This window comes from Temnothorax longispinosus, chromosome 6 (genome assembly GCF_030848805.1).
Source record: "Temnothorax longispinosus isolate EJ_2023e chromosome 6, Tlon_JGU_v1, whole genome shotgun sequence".
NCBI classification, from domain to species: Eukaryota; Metazoa; Arthropoda; class Insecta; order Hymenoptera; family Formicidae; genus Temnothorax; species Temnothorax longispinosus.
The window spans coordinates 13,207,664-13,229,954 of record NC_092363.1 but is presented as its reverse complement, the minus strand read 5'-3'; the positions used below and the strand labels follow the sequence as shown (position 1 = coordinate 13,229,954).

The 22,291-nt window shown below is 37.9% G+C and overlaps 1 protein-coding gene across 8 annotated transcripts in view; it reads right to left on the bottom strand.

Annotated features, from left to right (window-relative positions):
* The window catches only part of Oseg5 (intraflagellar transport protein Oseg5), a 237,411-nt gene that overhangs the window by 16,294 nt on the left and 198,826 nt on the right, over positions 1-22,291 (bottom strand). The window contains exons 9-10 of one of the 8 annotated variants that reach the window (XR_011732726.1): positions 21,937-22,186; positions 19,870-21,879 (exon numbers count right to left, since the gene is read on the bottom strand). The exons of 6 other annotated variants lie outside the window; for them this stretch is intronic. Coding sequence is in view for 1 of the 2 variants with exons in the window: in XM_071782396.1 (XP_071638497.1) it covers positions 22,118-22,186 (69 nt within the window). In the remaining variant the exon portion in view is untranslated. Of the gene's footprint in view, positions 1-19,869; positions 22,187-22,291 lie in introns of those variants that run through there. One more of the 8 variants, XM_071782396.1, reaches the window with a different exon arrangement.

Genomic DNA, 22,291 nt, shown 5'->3' with positions numbered 1-22,291 from the left:
TAAAACTACTACCACTTGGGTTGATAGAAAGACCCTTAGGAATACAAAGATACATACCACTTGGGTTAAGTTAGGTAACACAATTTTGTTTTATTTTTTAAGAGTAGTTGCACTACAATTATTTTTCAAAGCTATATATATATATTCTTTTTGTAGTTGGCGTAATTTAAAGATTTTATATGTATGTAGTGTAGTGCTTTATTTCTTATCCCCGCAGGGTTTGAAAGGCGTTTTTCAAGAAACGGTCCCAAACCTTTACAAATTAGCCAACTCCTCTCTTATCCGGATACATAAAAATTAACATCACATTTAGCACAGACTTATCCGCATAAACACGTGGCGTTTTTCAGGGACGTACCCAACCCTTTACAAAGCTCCTTCTTGCCCCGACCTGACCCTTGCGGCCTTTTAAATTCTTTTTCCCTTCCTCCCTTCCTCGCTTTCTTCCTTCCCTTCTCTCCCCTCTCGACCCCTTACCCTACCCAGCCCTCCCTACCCTTATTTCTCCTCCCATTTCCCTTCATCCTCATTCCACACACACACACACACAATCTCCTTTCCTTCCACCCAAATTTTCCTGTTTTTCACCCTTGTTCTCCTACCCCTTTCTCTCTCCTCCTTTGCCTTCTCCAGCAACCTCCACCTCGCTTTTCTCTCCTCCATGGACAGGTTCTCGTCTACTCCTATCCCCCACCTCTGTCTAAATTTTTTATACCCCTCTAACAGCTCCGCTCTCTCTTTCTCATCCTCCATCTCCACAATCAACACCTCCCTCCCTCCCGCCCCTCTCCTTTCCTAAACCTTTCTGATCTTTGGTACCTTGCCCAGCACCTTCTCCGCCACCCTTTCTATCAAACCCCTCCTTTCTTCTGCGTCCCTCCCATCCAACTCCCTCCAAACCACATTCCTCTTCCTTCTCTCTTTTTGCTCCCTCTCCTCCTCCAACCTCTTTACCCTCTCTTTCAGCCTCCTTGTCTTCTCACTCTCTTTGCTCTCTCTTCTCTCTGCCTCCCTCTGCGTCCCTCCCCCTTTTCTCTTACCTTCTACCCTCTCCACCTCCTCCATCTCCCTCCATCTCTGTTTCTTCCCCAGGTCAGTCCCCCCCCTCTCGCCCCCGCCGCCCTTACTCTTCTTCTTGCCTCCTTCTCCATCTTTCGATCATCTCCCGTCTGTCCCATACTATTCTCCTCTCTTCTTCTCCGCCTTTAACCCCCTTCAACGCCTTCCTTTCTTCTGCTGCAGCTTCCTCCGCCTTTTCACCTCTCCATCCTGCGACCTCTCTTCTCATCTCCTCATTAAAATTACCGTAGAATTCGAATTCTCTCATTGTCTTTGACAATAGGCACAATCAGAGTGCCCCACTCACTAACCTCTACTTTCTCCAGATGACCTTTGTTTTCCAAACGTCGCAACTCTTCGTATACTTTGTCTCTGATTGCGTACGGTACGTGCCTCGGTTTCAACAATCTCGGTATGGCCCCTTCTTTCAACGTGATCTTTATCTTCCCTTTGTTATATAGGCCCTAGTCGGGTCCGAACAGTTTCTTAAATTCTTTGCTAAATTCTTTATGCCAGTCGATCGGCTTTAGAGTGTGGCAATTTTTCATTGATTCTTGCTCCGCTTCCAATTGCCTAATCAACGGTCATTCTCCTAGAGCCGCTAACCATTGTCGACCTATCAGAGGTTTTTTCGATCCTGGCATCACGAAACAGTTCAGGACCTTGGTATTCCCGTTCAGCTTCACTCGTAGTCCTTGTAACATTCCCACGGGCACCAGAGGGGTGTCTATGTAATCCTTCAGAACGGCCGCCGTCAGCCGTCGCGTTGGCTCCACGCTCAGGTCAGGGACTAATGACTTTCTTGTGACTTTTGACATGACCGTGACATACGTTCCTGTGTATATTTCCAGCGACATTGTCTTGCCATTGATTTCCATCTCCAGGAACATCGAGGCTGTCCTCTCGGTATTCTGAATAAGCTTGAACACTTTTCCTTGTCCCTTCTCGTTCTTGACTTCATGCTGTGCCTCATCCACCGCGTCCATCATTAGGAAATCGTCTCGTTCGTTAGTTTCTCCACTGCTTTCTTCTTCTTCGGTTCCAGTTTCCTTTAGGTACTTAATCGGTCGTTTCTGCCCCTCTAGGTTTCGATAGGCTTTGGCCAGGTGTCCTCTACGACTGCACTTAGAACACCTGCTGCTTCTGAGGCTACAATATCTTGCAAAATGATTGGCTTTGTTACAACAGTAGCATGTTATTGGCCTTTGATTTTTCCGAGCCGGGCTGACTTCTGGGCTTCTCGAGTTTTCCGATGTGGATGGTCTTGGTTTATCTCTCGTCCGCCGTTCCCTCGCTTCGGTTGATTGTACCCACTGCTGCCTTTTAGAATACCCCGACCTTCCGTTTATGAAGTGGACTGCTTCAGTCTCCTCCGTCTTCCTTCCCGTTGTCATGGCGTTTTTCTTAGCTCTTTCTAAGGCCACTATGATCTAAGTTGCTTTTTTCAAATCGAACGGCGTCTCCTTGAATAGTTCCGTCCTTGTTTGCGCGTCTTTCAAACCTACTACTAACTGGTCTCTCAGCGCCGTATCTAGGTTGTTGCAGTGTACACTCATTTTCCTTAGCCTTGCTATAAACTCAGCTACTGTTTCTGTTTGTGCTTACGTAGCTCGTTGAAATTTACATCACTCCATCGACTCAGACGGCTTCGGGCTCAAATGTTCCTTAATCAATTTTATTAACTCATTGTAAGGCTTGTCCTTTGGCTTTCCTGGATGGTATAAGTCTCTCACTAGCACATAAGTTCCTTCGTCCACTTTTGTCAATAAGTTTATTACTTTGTTTGCGTCTGGCGTTCCTTCGATTTTGAATAATATTTCTAGTCGCTCGATGAACACGTCCCAGTCTTCTCCAAATTGATACGATACTTTGATCGGCTTGCTTGCCATTGTTGACTGCGTCACGCCGTTACCTGTTCTTTCTTCTGGAATTCTACTGTTGCTGCTTCTCCTTCTCAGTTGCTGAACCTCGTCGTCCGACTCTTTATTTTTCTGTTCGTCTTCTCTCTCCTTATTTTGTTCCTTGATGTGATTCGAGAGTTGTTGCCTTAGGCTGTCGATTGTAATAGTCTCGTTTGCTTCTCGACCTCTTCGCCTAATTGTCTTTATTAATTGCGGTTTTGTTAGCTTATATAGCCAGCTTGTTGTCTCTGCTTTGCTTGTTTTCTTGTCGTCCTGTCCTCTTTGTGCCATTCGCTCGCTTTTCATTTTTTTTGCTGTTTTATCTCTCTTGTTATCCACATGTTCGAGTTCCTCGTCGCCAGTTTTGTAATGTCTGCATGGGGAAAGCGAGAAAAGGCAGAAGACAGAGCACGCAGTCACTAGTCGTTAACACACTTTTATTGACACCGGCTATTCTTACAGCGCGCGGCTAGGCAGGGTATGTTTACATGTCGCAGGTACATACCAAACTGAATCTCGTTGGCTATGTGCGCCCGCTCTAACTCGAGCTCCTCTCCAAATACATTACAAAATTTATAACTTCTTAGTTCGTAATAATATTATTGATTGTGTTAACAATATAATATTATTTTAATATTGTATGTAACAATATTATTAAAAATAACAATTCAATAAAATTTAATAAAATTCATTAAAATGGTTTAATTCCTAGCAATATTATATAAATATTACATAAATATCACACAAATAATTTGCAAATATTACATAAATATTACAGTAATATTACTGTAATATTACTGTAATAAATCACCATTACTGTGATTCGTTTTTGCGGACATTTAAATATTACTGTGATATCTCAATGTTTCTGCAATATTTCTGCTATATTTTATTGTAATATTGTAATGGAAAAATAATATTGCTGTAATATTACTATGATATTACGTGATATGTGGGTTACATGTAGTTACATCATCATTAATGGCGTATTATTCAGCGTTTGTATAAAGTAAAAAATTAGAAAACAAATTTATATATATTTCTGAAATAATAACACGTAATAATAAATCGACAAAATATTATTCTACTTATTCAGGAAAATGCAACAATGACGATAACATACAAATCGTGGGAAATTGTTAGGAAGATTCATTTGAAGATGAGTTGTTAGAAGTTAGAACATTATACGTACGCAATGAAAATTACTACGAAATAATAGTTTCGCAGTATTCTTGGAATGATTTTGGTGTTCATTTTCGAATGACACACACAACAATGAAAGTAAACCCGGAAAAAAGAATTAGATCTGACCAGACCAAATTATGTCTCGGCAAATCAAATTGTATCTGGTCAGATATGCTTAGATATGATTTCTTATGTCTGCGCAAATCTGGTTATATACGGAGGGATAAAAGCCATAGTGGTGTAAGTCAAATTTCTTGTATTTGTAATATATAAATTGCATCTATTCACACGAATCAATATTTTTAAAAATTTGACTTACACTACTATGGCTTAATTTTATCACTCCTATGTTCATATATAACTATATATAACTATATGGGGTGTAATCTGGGCTGTTTTCCAGCAAGGTGACATAGTGCGACACTGTGCGAACACTGTGTCGAACTCTACACCGATGCTGTGTCGAGATGTGCTTCGTTGTTGGAAAGCAATGTGTCTGACACTGTGTCACACAGTGTCGCCTGTGTTCCTTGCTGGAAAGCACCCCTGGTCTTTGACGGCTCAGATCGAACCATATCTGTGATTGAATTTTATTGAAACAGTCTAGATCTGACTGTATATCTGGTTAGATATAACCATATCCATACTTGAATGCGACCCAAAATACATTACATCTGACCATATCTGTCCGGATATAAGTCGAACTGAGGTTGTGTTTGATCGAAAACTGTTCAGGTCTGACGCTATCTGGCCATGTTTAAAATTATAATAGACTAAATGTTCGATGATATTCGTCTAATGTGATATTTAAATATATAAACATGAATTTATTTATATAAGAACGATAAATGCATTAAAATTTATTGTTATACGATCCAAAAACAGAAGAAAAAAGAACACACAGGAGATTTTGAATTTTACGGAGTGTCTGTACTATGGTATAAATCCCGCACGCTAAAAATGCCGTATATCCTAAACAGGTGGGATATACAAAATATCAAACTAAACAAAGAATACAAGAGCTATGCATTTGTATTCCATCCTTTACTATTCTTCTACACTTAATGTATCATAAAATAACCATTAAACTTTTTACATTCCCTACAGTAATCATTTTACGTAGGTCGTAATATATGATCGCGCTACTTACTTCGTACGGTGAGAAATTGATTCAACTCATGACGGTTTCGTTAATATTAACAGATCAAAAAACTGAAATTACGACAATACTAATATGGCATAAAGGCACATAACAGTGTGATTGCGAGCAAGTATCTTTATTCCTTCTATTTTTTCTGACTTCTGCGGCGTAAATCCTCGCGCGGCGTAAATACCGGAGTTACCCTATATATAATGCTTTGATGCGAGTAATTTATCTTTGTTTTACGCTATATAATCTCATTTCAAGATTTACATGTCAAAAATAAAGATATTCTTTAAATAAGAATGTTCTTTTCTTCTGTGATAGCTGTACTGGAATATGCTTACAGCAATGCTTAGAAGCCGGGCACAAAGAAAAAAAGAGATAGGTTGCTGAACGTCCGTTTCTTTCTCTGTTTGGACACTGAGCAACTTATCACTTTTTTCTTCGTGCTTGACCTCTAAACATTGCAGTGAGCATTCTAATATAGTACAGAGTTCACTGGTTGTCCGATTGAGCTCCTCGATCAGTGAGCGTAGGTGCACTTTTTGGTATGCATTGAAATATGAAACCTTTCAAAAAAATATTTCAGACATGTTTTAGATATGTTTCAGATATATGAAATGTTCGCTTAGATGAGATATTATAAATGTTTCTGAAATATTTCAGAAATATCTCTGAAATGCTTAAGAAATATCTCTGAAATGCTTGAGAAATATCTTTAAAATGCTTCAGAAATATTTCTGAAATAATTCAGAAATGCTTCAGAAATGTCTCTGAAATGCTTAAGAAATATTTCTGAAATGCTTCAGAAATATCTCTGAAATGCTTCGGAAATATCTCTGAAATGTTTCAGAAATATATGGGAAATATTTCAGATACTTTTTCTCATATACAGGGTGATCCGGAACAATTTCCTGTCCTTCATAAATCATATTCTTGATTATAGCCATGATTTTGCTTCGCCGGAGGCCTGCTTATATTAGATCCCAACTAAAATTTACTTGCGAGTTAGTCTTATCATTATGCGCCGCTTAGCGGCGTCGTTGCATATTTCTCTGAAATGTAATATCATGTAATATTTCGTAATATTTCAAAAATATTTGAGTGAAAAGGGTCATAAATGATTTCGATGAAACGTTTCAGAAATACTTCTGAATGATTTCAATGTTACATTTTAATATTAATTTCCAAGTTATCTTTTGGAAAGCTTTCAATAATATATGATTTTGATGAAACGTCTCAGAAATACTTCTGAATAATTTTAATGTTACATTTCAATATTATTTTCCAAGTTATCTTTCGGAAAGCTTTCAATGATACGTATTTTAGACATTACGTACGAAATATTTTTCTGAAATGTTTTGTAATATTTCAAAAATATTTCAGTGAAAAGGGTCATAAATGATTTCGATAAAACGTTTCAGAAATACTGTGCGCGCCTACTTGTATTGCGCGCTGTTTCTAGTGATTTTTAAGGGAGCTCTCATGATAATTGGTGCGTCTTCTGCTACCGCGCGTAGTAATACACGGTTGCGTGCGGCGCTTGTAGCGGTCGGTGTATGGCAAACGTATTGTACTGATAACAGTCGTCGTGATCAGTCGCATTTCACAGAAGCGGTCGAAAGTAAAGGCGAACGGCGGTGAAGCATTTTTGTATAATAAAGAGCGTCCGCATACGCAGGGTGAAGAGAGTTTTAGTCTCACCAACACCTACATAAAATTAGTCCTTTGAGCCGGATGATATTGGATATTGGTATCGAAATTGGATATCTCTGCGCTTTACCCGCTATTTTGGTAATGCAAAGCACGCCAGGCGTCCTGGATACTAAAAAGAAGCCCTTCGTCCGCTATTATCGAGAAGAATTCACGTCTCTCGCTACATTGATCACAGCTTGGCGTCGTGAAGCAATGACTCATTGACAACTTCGCGCTCAATTCGCTCTTGGATTCCCAACGGAATATTGGAAAGCGCGAGGCATCTACAATACTTCTCGGCATTACTGGCATTGGGCTGGTACTTCTAACCCGTTCCATAATCTCATCGGACGATTACTGAGGAGCGGCATCGGTCAAGGGAGGTTACGCTCTCAACGCTTGCTGCAATCGGACCAGGGCATCCTAGACGTTTCTCGGAAGCTGTTTGGGAACATCACCTCGCTCCGAATGCATCTCTTCGTACTAAAATCTATGCGCAAGTAGTATATATGTTTATCATACATTGTATTACCGAAATTCTCGCTTGCATCACTTTGATAGCACCATTCTTATTCGTATTGTTCGTTAATTACTATCGTTAATTACTGTTTCGCAAAATGTCGACGCTTTCCATAATCGAAGCTAAAAACAAGCGTAAAACTATTAAGTCTATGACCACGCAAATTAAAAATTTTTTCGAAAATTCGGATCCCACTCAATTGTCGCGCTTTGATTTAATAGAACGAAATGAAAAATTGTCGTCGTTGTGAGAGCAATATGATCAAGTACAAACGCGAATCGAAGCGCTAGAATTCGCTAGCTTAGATGGTACAAATATCGATGATACCGCATTACATAAGCAACATTCTGACGAGCGTGATGGTTTTCAAACACAGTATTTTAATCTTGTAGCTCGTTTAGAAGAAACACTTCATACACTCGAACTTCGTGAAAATCGGGAGATCACCAGAACTCAAAATTCCGTAACGCAATCTTGTACTAATACTAAATCATCTCAACTTCGTTTGCCTAAAATCGAATTACCGTCTTTTTCGGGAAAGTGTGAAGATTGGTACGCTTTTTATGATACTTTTGAAAAACTAATTAACGCTAATTCAGACCTCTCTGAAATTCAGAAATTTCATTACTTAAGATCGTCACTCAAAAGTGAAGCTGCCGAGGTTATAAAGGCGTTCGAAATCACCACAGAAAATTATAAAGAAGCATGGGAATTGTTGATCGAACGATACGACAATCGTCGGCGTATCACACAGGGCCACGTCAAGTCGCTGTTTGAGTTGCCATCCATGGCAAAGGAAAATCATACGCAATTGCGCACCTTGCTCGATGGTGTGTGCAAGCATCTACGTGCCTTAAAGGCTCTCGAAAGGCCTGTTGATACATGGGATGATCTTGTTAACCATTTGGTCATCTCCAAATTGGACACAACCACAAAAAGAGAATGGGAAATGAGTCGTTCGGATTCGTCAATTCCTAATTTTAAGCAGCTTAAGGACTTTCTACTACAAAGATACCTAGCATCAGAGGCAATTACAAGTAAGCCCACTGATATTAATGTTTCACTTAAAAAATCGAAAAAGTTAGTAGCAAACGCAGCCATTACCAATCTTGCTTGTAAATGTTGTAAAGAAAATCATTTTCTTTATCAATGTGATTAATTTAAAAAATTACCCGTAGAAGAACGTTTTAAGATTGTAAAAGACTCGCATTTGTGTATCAATTGTATGAAAAATAAAACAATCATCAAACTAAAAATTGTCTTTCGTCATCTTGTCGCAAGTGTCAAAAAACACATAACACTCTTTTGCATTTTAACTCGAATACAGTCCAAAATAACCAAAATGCATCGTTAGATAGTAAAGAGACACCTGTTCCTGTAGTCACGCAATGTTCGTTACAGAATCCCTCGAGTGTACTTTTATCTACTGCAATAATTCACGTATATGATTTGAAAGGTAAAGCTCATGCATGTCGAGCATTGTTGGAGTGGTTCACAGTTGAATTTCGTAACTAAAGACTTTGCTAAAAAATTGCATTTAAATAAACAAACAATAAACATGCCAATTTTGGGTATTGCATAAGGTAGTTTCGAAGCAAGAAACTCAGTTAACATAGTGATACAATCTCGATTCAATGCATATCGAGAACAATTAAATTGCATTATTTTTCCAAAAATAACTCAAAAGTTACCACAGGATTTTATACATTCCTCGCGATTTAAGATTCCATCGAATATTCAATTAGCCGATCCGAACTTTAATGTGCCAAGTGACATATATCTCTTAATAGGAGCTGAGGTATTTTGGCAACTTACATGCATAGGGCAAATCAAAAGATGTAGCGAACATCCTACGCTCCAAAAAACTAAACCTGGTTGGATACTTTCAGGTCACGTTGTTAATTCTTAGAAAAAGAAAAATCGCGCTTCTTGTTATTTAGTTACACTCGATAATCTAAATGAAACTATTTCTAAATTTTGGCAGGTAGAAAATAACTACTATGACAATACAAATGGATATTCTGCTGAGGAGCTCGCATGTGAAACGCTCTTTCAGGAGACCACGGTACGAAATCATGAGGGTAGATTCATCGTCAGGCTGCCAGTCAAAGAGGACGTAATTTTGCAATTAGGCGAATCCAGGGAAATTGCAGAACATCAGTTTTTCGCTTTGGAAAGACGACTATCGAAACAGCCTGAGATTTATAACAAATATCGTAGGTTCATGCGTGAGTATGAAGATCTCAACCATATGCATTAAATCGAGGATACAGTAGATCGTGATAGTGGCATTCATTATTATATCCACCGCATCACGCAGTCATTAAGAATACAAGCACTACTACTAGATTACGCGTTATCTTCAATGCTTCGTGCAAAACTCAATCAGGAATATCGCTAAATGACGCATTACTTGTCGATCCTACCCTACAGCAGGACTTATTTTCGATTCTATCTCGTTTTCGCACGTTTCTTATTGCAATGATAGCCAACATTGCAAAAATGTATCGGAAAGTTCTTATTGTGATATCGTAACAGCTTTTAAATTAAGCGCGGTCCCTCCCCTCTAACGGGCGTATCGGTTAGGCAGAGGGTGGTAGAAAACTTCCGCCGAATCAGTCTATGTAATAACGCACGAGAGGTAACACTCATTGTAACTTGAGGAAAATATATATTTTATTAGCCAGCAATCCTTGCTTATGGTTCAATAGTCCACATTATCACAAATTGGCGACGAGACTAAATTGGTAAACGTGCTCGATTTTTATTATATGAGGTTAAGTGGACACAATTATCCAAAGTTTTTGCACACGAAAAGGCTATTAAGGTTATTCTCGATATTCTCTCACGTACGCCATGGCTCAGCAGTCCCCTGTAGTCGTTTTTGGAAATGTGGGGCATCTGGAAATTTATGAAGAAGGTGACGATTGGAAGCTATATCGGCAACGCTTAGGGCAATACTTTGTAGCCAATGAAATCCAGGGCAACAGACGTGTGGCTGTTTTACTTACGTCGGTCTCCAAATCGGTTTACCGCATCTTGAGCGATTTATGCAATCCGGAATTACCAGAATCAAAAACATTTGATGAATTATGCAACTTGCTTGACACACAGTTTTCTCCCAGAACTTCAGTTTGGCGAAAACGCATTGAGTTTTATAAGTTACAGCAAATTCAGGAGGAATCTATTGCTAAATATTATGCACGTCTCAAAAGTTTTGCTGCTCTTTGTAACTTTGGTGGCAATTTAAACAGCGTTCTGCGTGATCGTTTTGTGAGTGGCTTGTTACCAGAAAAAATTTTGGACAGGTTATGTGAGGAAGCTGAGACAAAAACAGTTCAAGAATTATTGGAGTTAGCTTTAAAGAAAGAAACAGCTCTTAGTGAAACCTCCACGTCCATTCATAAGATTCAAGCCAAGCCGAAAACACAAAATAAATACAAGAAAAAACTTGCGACGGCATCCACTAAAACTGGATCGAAAGAATCTTCTTCTCCTACAGGTCAACCTAAATGTTTTGCATGTGGTAATACTAATCACGATTTTTCTAATTGCAGGTATAAAAAGTACAAATGTAAAAGATGTAACGAAATGGGTCATATTGCGAGAGTATGCAAAAAATCTGTGGCTCTCACAAACTATTTGCATCATTCGGAAAAATCGGAAGCTTCAGAAGAGGAAGTTGAAATGTTCAATTTAAATGGCAACAGATCTATTGTGGAACTGTTAAGAGTCAACGTTAAAATTAACAACATCCCAGTGGTGATGGAGGTAGATTCTGGAGCCAGCATGTCGATAGGGTACCATATAATCTGTATCAGGAAGTATTTAAAAATATTCCGTTACAATCTTCGGTTGTTAAATTAAAAATGTATGACGGTAGCACAATCATTCCAATAGGCGAAATTATTGGTAATATTAGTTTAGGTAAGCGTTCCGTATCCGCCAGATTATTAGTTGTAAAAAGCAAATGTAAGCCGTTATTGGGCCGTGATTTAATGTTAGCATTCAAAATGTTCAAAAATTTCCAAGTAAAATTATTAGCTATTGATTTTAAAAATGATGGAAATATTAAGGATGAATTGAGTTGCAATCGTTATTGACAGAGTTTTCGAGCGTTTTTGAACCTGAAATTGGTACATACAAGTATGAAACAATTCAATTAAAGCTTAAAGAGAATGTATCTCCAGTTTTTTGTAAACCAAGGTCTATTCCCTTTGCATTTCGCGAATTAATTGATGCAGAGCTTACTAAATTGGAAGAACAGGGAATTATTACTAAAGTAGAAAGTTCGCGTTGGGGCACGCCACTAGTGCCTGTATTAAGAGCCAACAAAACGTTACGACTGTGCGCTAATTATAGTTTAACCGTTAACCCGCATCTGAAAGACATCGATTATCCATTCCCCAAAATTGAGGAAATGTTTACAGCTGTTCGTAGAGGACAAAAATTTACAAAACTAGACCTCAAAAATGCTTTCAACCAGCTGTCGTTAGATCAAAATACACGAGAATTATTGGCTTGGAGCACTCAAAGAGGCATATATCTCGTAAATCGTCTACCGTTTGGCACAAAAACTGCGAGTGCCATATTTTAAATGACAATGGAAAAGGTGCTACGTGGTCTTGAAGGTGTTGGAGTATGTATTGATGACATTCGTGTCACAGGGAAAACAGAAAAGGAACATTTGGCCAATCTGAGAGCAGTTCTAACCCGACTCAAGGAGGCAGGATTCACACTAAACTTGGACAAATGCGAGTTCTTTAAAAATGATATACATTTTCTGGGTCATGTCATCAACGCAGAAGGGTTACATATGGATCCCAAGAAAGTTCAGGCCATAGCAGAAGCATCACGTCCAAACAACGTCACTCAGGTTCGTGCTTTTGTTGGCATGATAAATTATTATGAACGATTTATTCATAATTTATCTGAAGTATTGGAACCCTTGTATCAACTGTTGAAGAAAAATGTTACTTTCAAATGGAACCACAACTGCGAAGAGAGCTTCAAAAAGGCCAAGTCAATATTGATGTCGGATATTGTATTAACCCATTACAATCCGGATCTCCCAATAAAAGTAGCATGTGATGCCTCGCAACATGGAATTGGGGCGGTTTTACTACATGTTTACCCGAATGGAACAGAATGACCGATAGCTTTTGCTTCAAAAGTATTATCTAAAGCCGAAAAAGGATATTCTGTGATTCACAAAGAAGCGTTAGCCATCTACTGGGGCGTAAAGAAATTTAGTCAATACCTCATAGGAAGACATTTCATTCTTGCTTCGGATCACAAGCCATTATTAGCCCTATTTGGTGAGAAGAAAGGCATTCCTGTTATGGCAGCAGGCCGTTTGCAGCGATGGGCCGTATTTTTATCCGATTTTGATTATGAGCTACGATACGTAAAAGGCAGTAACAACGGAGGAGCCGATGGTTTGTCGCGTTTGCCCGTGTTTTCAGAAATAGAAGAAGAGTCAGACATCAAGTATCTACATTTCTTGGAAGACAGGCTCCCCCTGGATTATCTACAAATTCGGGATGCAACTCGAAATGATCCCCTATTAAGTCGCGTAATGATTTATGTCAACGACACTTGGCCGTCACAGATTGAAGAAGACCTTAAGAAAACTGATCTTGATGTGGGGGTATAGAGTTGTACTACCGGAGAAAATGAAGTCGGCAATGTTAAAGCAGCTTCACGAAAATCACTTTGGAATAACGAAGATCAAACTAGCAAGATCTTACCTTTGGTATCCGAACATGGATCAAGATCTCGAGCGCTTAGTCAAGACTTGCGAGATATGTATGTCATTTAGAGCTGAGCCTGAGAAAGCCTCTCTATTAAAGTGGCAGCAAACAGAAAAGCCGTTCGAGAGAATTCATCTCGATTTTGCTGGGCCATTTAAAGGACATATGTTCTTAGTAAGCATTGATTCTTACACAAAGTGGCCGGAAGTTTTCATTATGAAAAACACAGACACTTCTTCCACAATTGAAGCGCTCAGAGAAATGTTCGCTCGCTTTGGACTGCCATCCCAAATTGTCACTGATAACGGTGCGGAGTTGACCGCGAAAGAATTTTCAGCATTCTGCACAAAGAATAAGATCAAGCACAGCACTTTGCCACCATTTCACCCGTCAACAAATGGTGCTGCTGAAAACTTCGTCAGAACGTTCAAGACTGCTTTAGCCAAGGCAATGAAGAATCCCAAGAATCGACTAACATCTTTGAGAACTCTTCTGAACAGATTCTTATTCGCCTATAGAACAACGCCTCATTGTGTGACAGGTGAGACGCCATGCTAGTGAGGTGCCAACGGTAACTTCCGGAATTATCAGGGGTAGCAGGGTGCGCAAGAAACCTGACCGTTATTGCCCTGAGTAGTTTAAGCTTACTTTTTATTTCAAAGACTTAGGAGGAGGGTATTGTGATATCGTAACAACTTTTAAATTAAGCGCGGTCCCTCCCCTCTAACGGGCGTATCGGTTAGGCAGAGGGCGGTAGAAAACTTTCGCCGAATCAGTCTTTGTAATAACGCACGAGAGGTAACACTCATTGTAACTTGAGGAGAATATATATTTTATTATCCAGCAATCCTTGCTTATGGTTCAATAGTCCACATTATCACACTTATTGACCTATCACAACGATGCCTCCAACGTATTGTTTGGCGTAATACCCCACAAGAGATATTACTAACTCTTGAACTTCTCACCGTAACATACAGCAATGCCGCTGCTGCATTTTTGGCCATACGTTCTATGCTAAAATTAGCTAAAGACGAGGCAAAATCATACCCATTAGGAGCAAAAATCATCTTAGAAGATTCATATGTTAATGATGTCATATCAGGCGCTTCCACCATAGAAGAAGCTTTAGAGACTAAAGCAATTGCTTTGCTTCAGAGCGGTGGTTTTGAACTCAGAAAATAGTTTTCAAGTAGTCCTTTATTGCGGGATAACAATTCTGTAAGTGATAAAATGATTGATTTGCATTCTGAATACTATAAAACTCGCGCTCTTGATGTATCTTGGAATTGTGACCGGGATACTTTTAGCTTTGCAATCTCCAGTAATCATCAGCCATTGACGAGGATAACCAAACAAAGTATCTTATCTAGAATTGCCATAATCTTTGATCCGTTGGGACTCTTAGGTCCTGTTGTCTTAATTGGTAAACTTATTATGCAGGAGCTATGGTTATTGAAAATCGACTGGGATGAATCCGTTCCTACGGACCTTGACACGAAATGGAGAAACTATGAGCAATAATTAAAAGGTTTAAGTAATCTCGAAATACCTCGTAAAATCGTTGTGCATAAAGCAAAACTTATCAAATTGCATGGTTTTTCTGATGCTAGTCGACAAGCTTATGGGGCTTGCGTATATCTACGGTCCTCAGTTAGCGGTACCGATGAATTCGAAATTTACTTGATAGTATCTAAATCTCGCGTAGCTCCAGTTAAGAATCTTTTGATACCACGCTTAGAACTTTGCGGGGCTTTATTACTTGCTCAATTGATGGATAAGTTAAAAAAATGTTTAGGTCTTCTAATCAACGCTTCATTTTATTGGACTGACTCCCGTATTGTGATTCAATGGTTAAGCGCATCCAGTCGAAACTGGACAACGTTTGTCGCAAATCGGATAGGTGCAATTCAATCTCTAACATTAACCGAAAATTGGCATCACATATCTGGTAAGGAAAACCCGGCAGATCCATTTTCGAGAGGCGTTATGCCTGAGTGTTTATCGTAATTAGAGGTTTGGTGACACAGCCCTAAATGGCTGCAAAATGTGGAGTCTGAATGGCCTGTCTCGACTGCAGACATTTTAGATGAAATACCAGATAAAAGAGAACCTAGCAAACCATGTTCTCACGTCGTCGCTTTAGAAGTGGAGTTTGATATCTTTGAGAGATACTCGAATTATGAAAAACTTACACGTGTTTTCGCACTATGTTTGCGATTTATTAATGCCATTAAGCGTCGCGGAGAGAAACTTAATCGCGATCTTAAACTTAATTCCGGCAAACAAGTACCGTCATATTCTTGTGATGAGCTAGATAATGCTAAATTGACTCTCGTTAAAATCTTACAAAGACGTCACTTCAAAAAGGAAATCGAAGACATTTCCAATTTCGGTGTAGTAAACAAAAAAAGCTCAGTTTTAAAATTAAGTCCGTTTTTAGATACAGATGGAATTTTGAGAGTTGGTGGTCGACTACGGCATGCAAATATACCATATGATGCCAAGCATCCCATCTTGTTACCTGGACGTCATAATTTTACTCGATTAATTGTAATTCATGAACATAAACGATTGTTACATGCCGGAGCTCAAATGACTTTGTCATCAATACGTCAAAACTTTTGGCCATGTTCAGGGCGTAACGTTGTTCGTAATATTATAAGTAAATGCGTAGTTTGTTTTCGAAATGCTCCGAAGTTATCCAATACTTTGATGGGTAATTTACCTAAATCTCGTGTCAACGTTCTTAATAAACCTTTTGAAAGATGTGGAGTTGATTACGCTAGTCCCATGTATTATAAGAAGGACAACGAAAAAATTCGCGATCAATCAAATGCTTTATAGCTATATTTGTTTGTTTTGCGACAAAAGCAGTGCATATAGAGTTAGCTGGCGACCTCACTACCGATGCTTTTTTTAAATGCGTTTAAACGTTTCATTTCTAGAAGGGGTCGGCCAAGCGATGTTTATTCAGACAATGGATTGAATTTTGTAGGAGTGGAACGTCAACTTAGTGAACTGTACGAAATGTTGAATAATGATGAGTAAAGACGAAAGATCATGGATATCGCTATCGGTGAACGTATAAATTGGCATTTTATTCCACCAAGAGCTCCACACATGGGAGGACTTTGGGAAGCCGCTGTGAAGGCTGCAAAGTTTCACATTAAACGCATCATTGGCGAAGCTTCATTACGATATGATGAGTTTTTAACTTTGTTGACACAAATCGAAGCTATTCTTAACTCGCGGCCACTCACTCTGTTGTCAGCGGATCCTAATGATCTTTCAGTCCTTACTGCTGCACATTTCTTGATAGGTTGTCCTATTACTTCGTATCCAGAACCGAATCTGGAAAATCTAAATACAAATAGATTGTCAAGATAGCAACGCGTTGAACAATTGCGTCAGAACTTCTGGAAGCGGTGGATTAGAGAAATATACATAATTGTCAGCAGGGAAGTAAATGAAATACTATCGGGCCCCCCGTTACGGTCGGATAATTAGTGATATTGCAAGAAGATAATTTGCCTCCGTTAGTATGGGCTTTAGGTCGTATTGAAGAGATTTATCCAGGAGACGATAATATAGTCCGAACCGTCCTGGTGCGCACGGCTAAAAGCGTTTACAAGCGCCCCTTACTAAAATTTGCGTTTTGCCTATCGATTAAGTTGTAGTATTAATTTGCGTGTTTAGTTTATAAGTTTCATTTGAATTGTCTTAAATTTAATCATAAGATTATTTTGTATCTAATTTGCGTTAAACTTATTGTAAACTTGTCGTTTGAAAGCACCGGCTTTCAAGGCGGGCGGTATGTGCGCGCCTACTTGTATTGCGCGCTGTTTCTAGTGATTTTTAACCCTCCGTGGTCACACTGGGTCAATTTGACCCCATTTTATTTGGATCTAAGGCCGGTATTCATAGTCGGTTCTTATATTTAAGATCGTCTTAAGTACAATCTTAAGATGTCATTAACCAATCACAAAGCCGTATTAGCATCTTAAGACATTACTTAAGCCGGTCTTAAAATAAGAACCGACTATGAATACCGGCCTAGATATCAGGTAAATACGCTCAGCTTAAAATGCAGCTTGGTCCGCCATCTACAAGAGTTTGAAGTATCCTCTATAGGTAGAGACCGTTAAAAAAAACAAAATTTTCGCGAATTTTTTTTATATGTTAAAAATTCCAGAGGCATTTTTTTTTTATAGCAATCAATTTAGCAACATCGCAAGTGCATTTGAGAATTTTTTTAACACGATCGATGGATAAATGGTCAAATGGCGAACGATCAAAGTTCGTCTCGGGTCAAAATGACTCAGAGTGACTTCCTTGTTTGAAAAAATAGGTGTGACCACGGAGGGTTAAGGGAGCTCTCATAATAATTGGCGCGTCTTCTGCTAGCGCGCGTAGTAATACACGGTTAGAGACCCTTTCCTCTATACACGGTTGCGTGCGGCGCTTGTGTCAGTGTGTGGCGAACGTATTGTACCGATAACAGTCGTCGTGATCAGTTGCATTTCACAGAAGCGGTCGAAAGTAAAGGCGAACGGCGGTGAAGCATTTTTGTATAATAAAGAGCGTCCGCATACGCAGGGTGAAGAGAATTATTCTCACCAACACCTACAAATACTTATGAATAATTTTAATGTTACATTTTGTGCACTTAACGATCGTGTTGCTCTCGTTAAGCGTGGTCGGCTGGTACAGTCTTGTAAGAAAACTCGGCAGTCAAGGGAACGAGTTGGTGAAATGACTATGTTCGGATATGCGGTATTGAGTCTCGAAATTTTATTGTTACTTAACGATGGCACAGAGACTTCTGAGGCGAGCGGTATTCACAGAGAGTTTCGAAACGGTAATTGCTAGCGCGAGAGGAGAAAGTGGTCGACGAATAGCGCGATAGTTTCCAAGAAGCGAACGAGAAATTCGGGTAACGATTAGCTTTCGCGGAAATTCGGTGGGGAACGCCGGGTTCCGATAAGGTCTCGCTGGTAAACACTCGGCATGAAAACAAGGCGAGAAATACTGGTCGAAATTAACGAAGATATTTCGCGATTCTTGAACACATTTCAATATTATTGTCCAAGTTATCTTTCGGAAAGCTTTCAATGATATGTATTTTAGACATTACGTACGAAATATTTCTCTGAAATGTTTCGTAATATTGCAGAAATATTTTAGTGAAAAGGGTCATACATGATTTCGATGAAACGTTTCAGAAATACTTCTGAATGATTTCAATGTTACATTTCAATATTAATTTCCAAGTTATCTTTCGGAAAGCTTTCTGAAACATGTTGTGCTGTGTGGGACCTACACAACAATTGGGTTGGGTTAGGTTAGTTTTTTTGGATGTGGAGCCCCCCGGAGGGAGGCGGAACCCACTGTCTATATACGGTATCATAGAATTACTTACTATTATTCATTATATTTTCTTCGTTAATAAACTTTGTAATAAGCAACGACCCCCAACTTTTGTCAATAGTTTTGGATTCAGCGGGCAAGAATACATAAAATTTACTTCCTTCTAATTGATTTCTCGTATAGGCCTTAATTGTGGAGTTTTATCAAATCTAGTACTTCTGGATTTACAGTGTTATCGTTTTCAGTCATACTCTCATACTACTTAAGACTGATCCATAGAGACAGTTTTATTATTATCAAGTATATTGAAGAAAATATATTGGAGAAAATGTGGACTTAAAATCAAAGTAAAGTATACCTAAAAAAAATCTAAGTAACAAGTGGTAGACGTAATCTTTGTATCTTGAAAAATCTCGAAAAAACCTAAACAGTAGTATCTTTACCTCGAAAAAAAAACAAAGTGGTAGTATTATACCTCGAAAAAACCTAAATAACAAGTGGTAGACGTAATCTTTGTATCTCCACAAATCTCGAAAAAACCTAAGCAGTAGTATTTTTATTTCCAAAAAATTATAACTCAAGTGATACACATCACAAAATTACGTTACCTTATCAAAAATGAGTCGCGCTTCAAGTGATCTATTATTACAATTACAAAAAAGAAAAAATATCTTTTTTTAAATTACAGCGCCAATTACAGAGAACATATTTTTCGAGATACAAAGATTACGTCTACCACTTGTTACTTAAGTTTTTTCGAAGTATAATATTACCACTGCTTTTCTTCGATTAGAATAAAAGATTGAATCATGAAGAATTACACAGAGGTAACAGTACAAAATACAAATATTTTATTAAAATATTTAAACCCAACAAGGGAATACAAGGTATTTAAATACAAAGTTTATATATGTATTTTAAAAGATTTAATCGCATCGCAAAAAATTACAGAGGTAACAGTACAAAAAATAAAAATATTTTATTAAAATACATAAATTTTTCTTGTCAAAAAACTTGGCGCTGCTAGACCTCAAAATTAGGCCAGCCTGTTGTGTATGTGCGAGCGAGTGAATGTGGGTGATGTGTGTGTGATGTAAGATTTTTCAAGATACAAAGATTACGTCTACCACTTGTTACTTAGATTTTTTTGAGGTATAATACTGTTGCGCTCGCCGAGTCGTTCGTTCACTCACACACGCTCACACTCCCGACGCTCGCGGAAATAAGTAAACACTGCGGTGATTAAGGAGAACAAACTTAAGGTTTATTAAAGGCTCGCGATACAGAGGAGCGTGGACCACGTCCGCACGGTCCAGCAGCTCGAGAACAAATCTATCAGCTGTTACATTAAATCAATAAAATCAATAACTGGCTCGTTACTAAGGACAGGCTACATTCGACTTTCCGTTGCACGCTTCAGCTCGGTGTCGGAAAGGTATACCGGGCGGCATGCACGCAACAATACTACCACTGTTTTTTTTCGAGGTAACAATATATACACTACTATGCGTGTACTTGGCGCCTTTCTTTACCTTTTTTTTAAAAAAGATAATTTTGTACGGATATCACGCCTTTTTATAGTATTACGCATTTTATAAACAGTATGTACAGGGTGTTATTTCGAGGTATAATACTACCACTTTGTTTTTTTTCGAGGTTTACATTTACTCCAATAAATAAAGCATTCTTATCCTTTCGATCTTCTTCGACATTCTTCTCTCTTCTTCGAAGAAAAAATTTGTATCGGAACATCCAAGTAATAGTTATTTCCAATTCCGATTATAAATGTAATTATATACAAACGTAATAATAATAATCTTTTAATTATATCGCATATGTAATTTAAATCGCATTTAATTTCGCATAATATTTGAACAAATTTGAATTGTTTGACAATATTTACAATTTTTTTATATCATATGTACGATCTCGTAGTTAGGCAAATTAAAAATATTTATACATACATCCCGATAAATAAACCATACTTTTCTTTTTGACTTGTGCGATCGGTATATTTCACACGCTTGTTGAGGTTATTTTTATATACACAACATTCAGTAATAGACACGCAGTACAAGACAGACATAAGATGGAATTACCCGAGGAATTACCGAAAAACGCAATGTCGAAGGAGTTGTGGGACCACTTCGTAGACGTAAAAAATTTGGTCGCATATTGTCGTTATTGTAAAAGAGATATTGTGTCAAACCACTCAGAAGCGGTAATAAATAATTTAAAAAGTTATTTAAAGAATGTGCATGGGATATATATTACAAACAGTGCCGTACCCTACACCTTACGACGTTATTTCACAAAAGTAAAAAATATTGAAAAGGCAAGATGTAAATGTGGCAAAACACTAACTTTAGACAATTCCGGGTTAAAGCAACATTTGAAGAAATGTAATCCCGGATGGAAACAAGAGAATCAACTTGCGTAAGTACACATTTAGAAAATTTATAAAATACCAACAGATATTGATGCTTTAGTCGCTATTGTTGAGATTATGATTGTATAATATAGTTCCAACCTGATTTATTTTAACTTATTCTACAACTTTTCGCAAAAACATTCAGTCCCTTTCGACCGCACTGATGTGTGACTGTATTTGAGTTATGTCTGTACACGTTCTGACATCAAGACAGTTTTATTTATAAACTATATACGTATAATAAGAAATCATAAATCTATTTAAGATGTTTATTTTAAAATTAATATTACAAAAATTCGAGATATGATCTATAGAGAGAGAAAGTTATTAGAGATTGTTTCATATCTCGAATTTTTGTGTGCATTATATGATGCTATTATATTCTTGTAGACAGTGATTCAAAATGGAGTAAAAATTTGTGTGTGAAGGAGGGTTGGAGATATATCATCAAGAATATAATAGCATCATATAATGCATACAATTGTAATATTTAAAAATAAGTATTTTTTTCTATTTTTATTTACATTAATGCAGACTTAGCACTCAAAGTCAAGATTCACCTGATATGACTGAACGTGCAACTCAGGTGGCTCACATGCCAACAAACGAGGAAGCAGACGCACTTGATGAGTAATTATTTGTTTTGTTTATATCACACAATGCAGTGTTATCTGACTAATTAAATTTTAACTTTTCTACACAAAAATAATTTACAAATGTTTTTAGTATTCCAGAATCTATTATACAGGACCCAAATTTCCCAATGGAAATAGCAGCATATGAAGAGTTGCAGTAGAGTAATTAAGTTGGACAATAGCCGCCTACGAGAAGGTTTAAGTTTGGATCGGCTGAATCTAATCATTTTAACAATTACTTACCAGTAAATCTAATTTAAAAAAGGTAATTTTGTACGGATATCACGCCTTTTTGTAGTATTACGCATTTTATAAACATTATGTACAAGGTGTTATTTCGAGGTATAATACTATCACTTTGTTTTTTTTTCGAGGTAACAGCATAATACATATACACTACTATGCGTGTACTTGGCGCCTTTTTTTACCTTTTTTTTGAAAAAGGTAATTTTGTACGGATATCACGCCTTTTTGTAGTGTTACGCATCTTAATCTTAACAGAAAAAAATTACACCTTATAAAGAAATGTGTCTGAAGTTGTTAATATATATAATATATACATTGCCGGACATTGATTTTATGTAAAATATGCATCGAT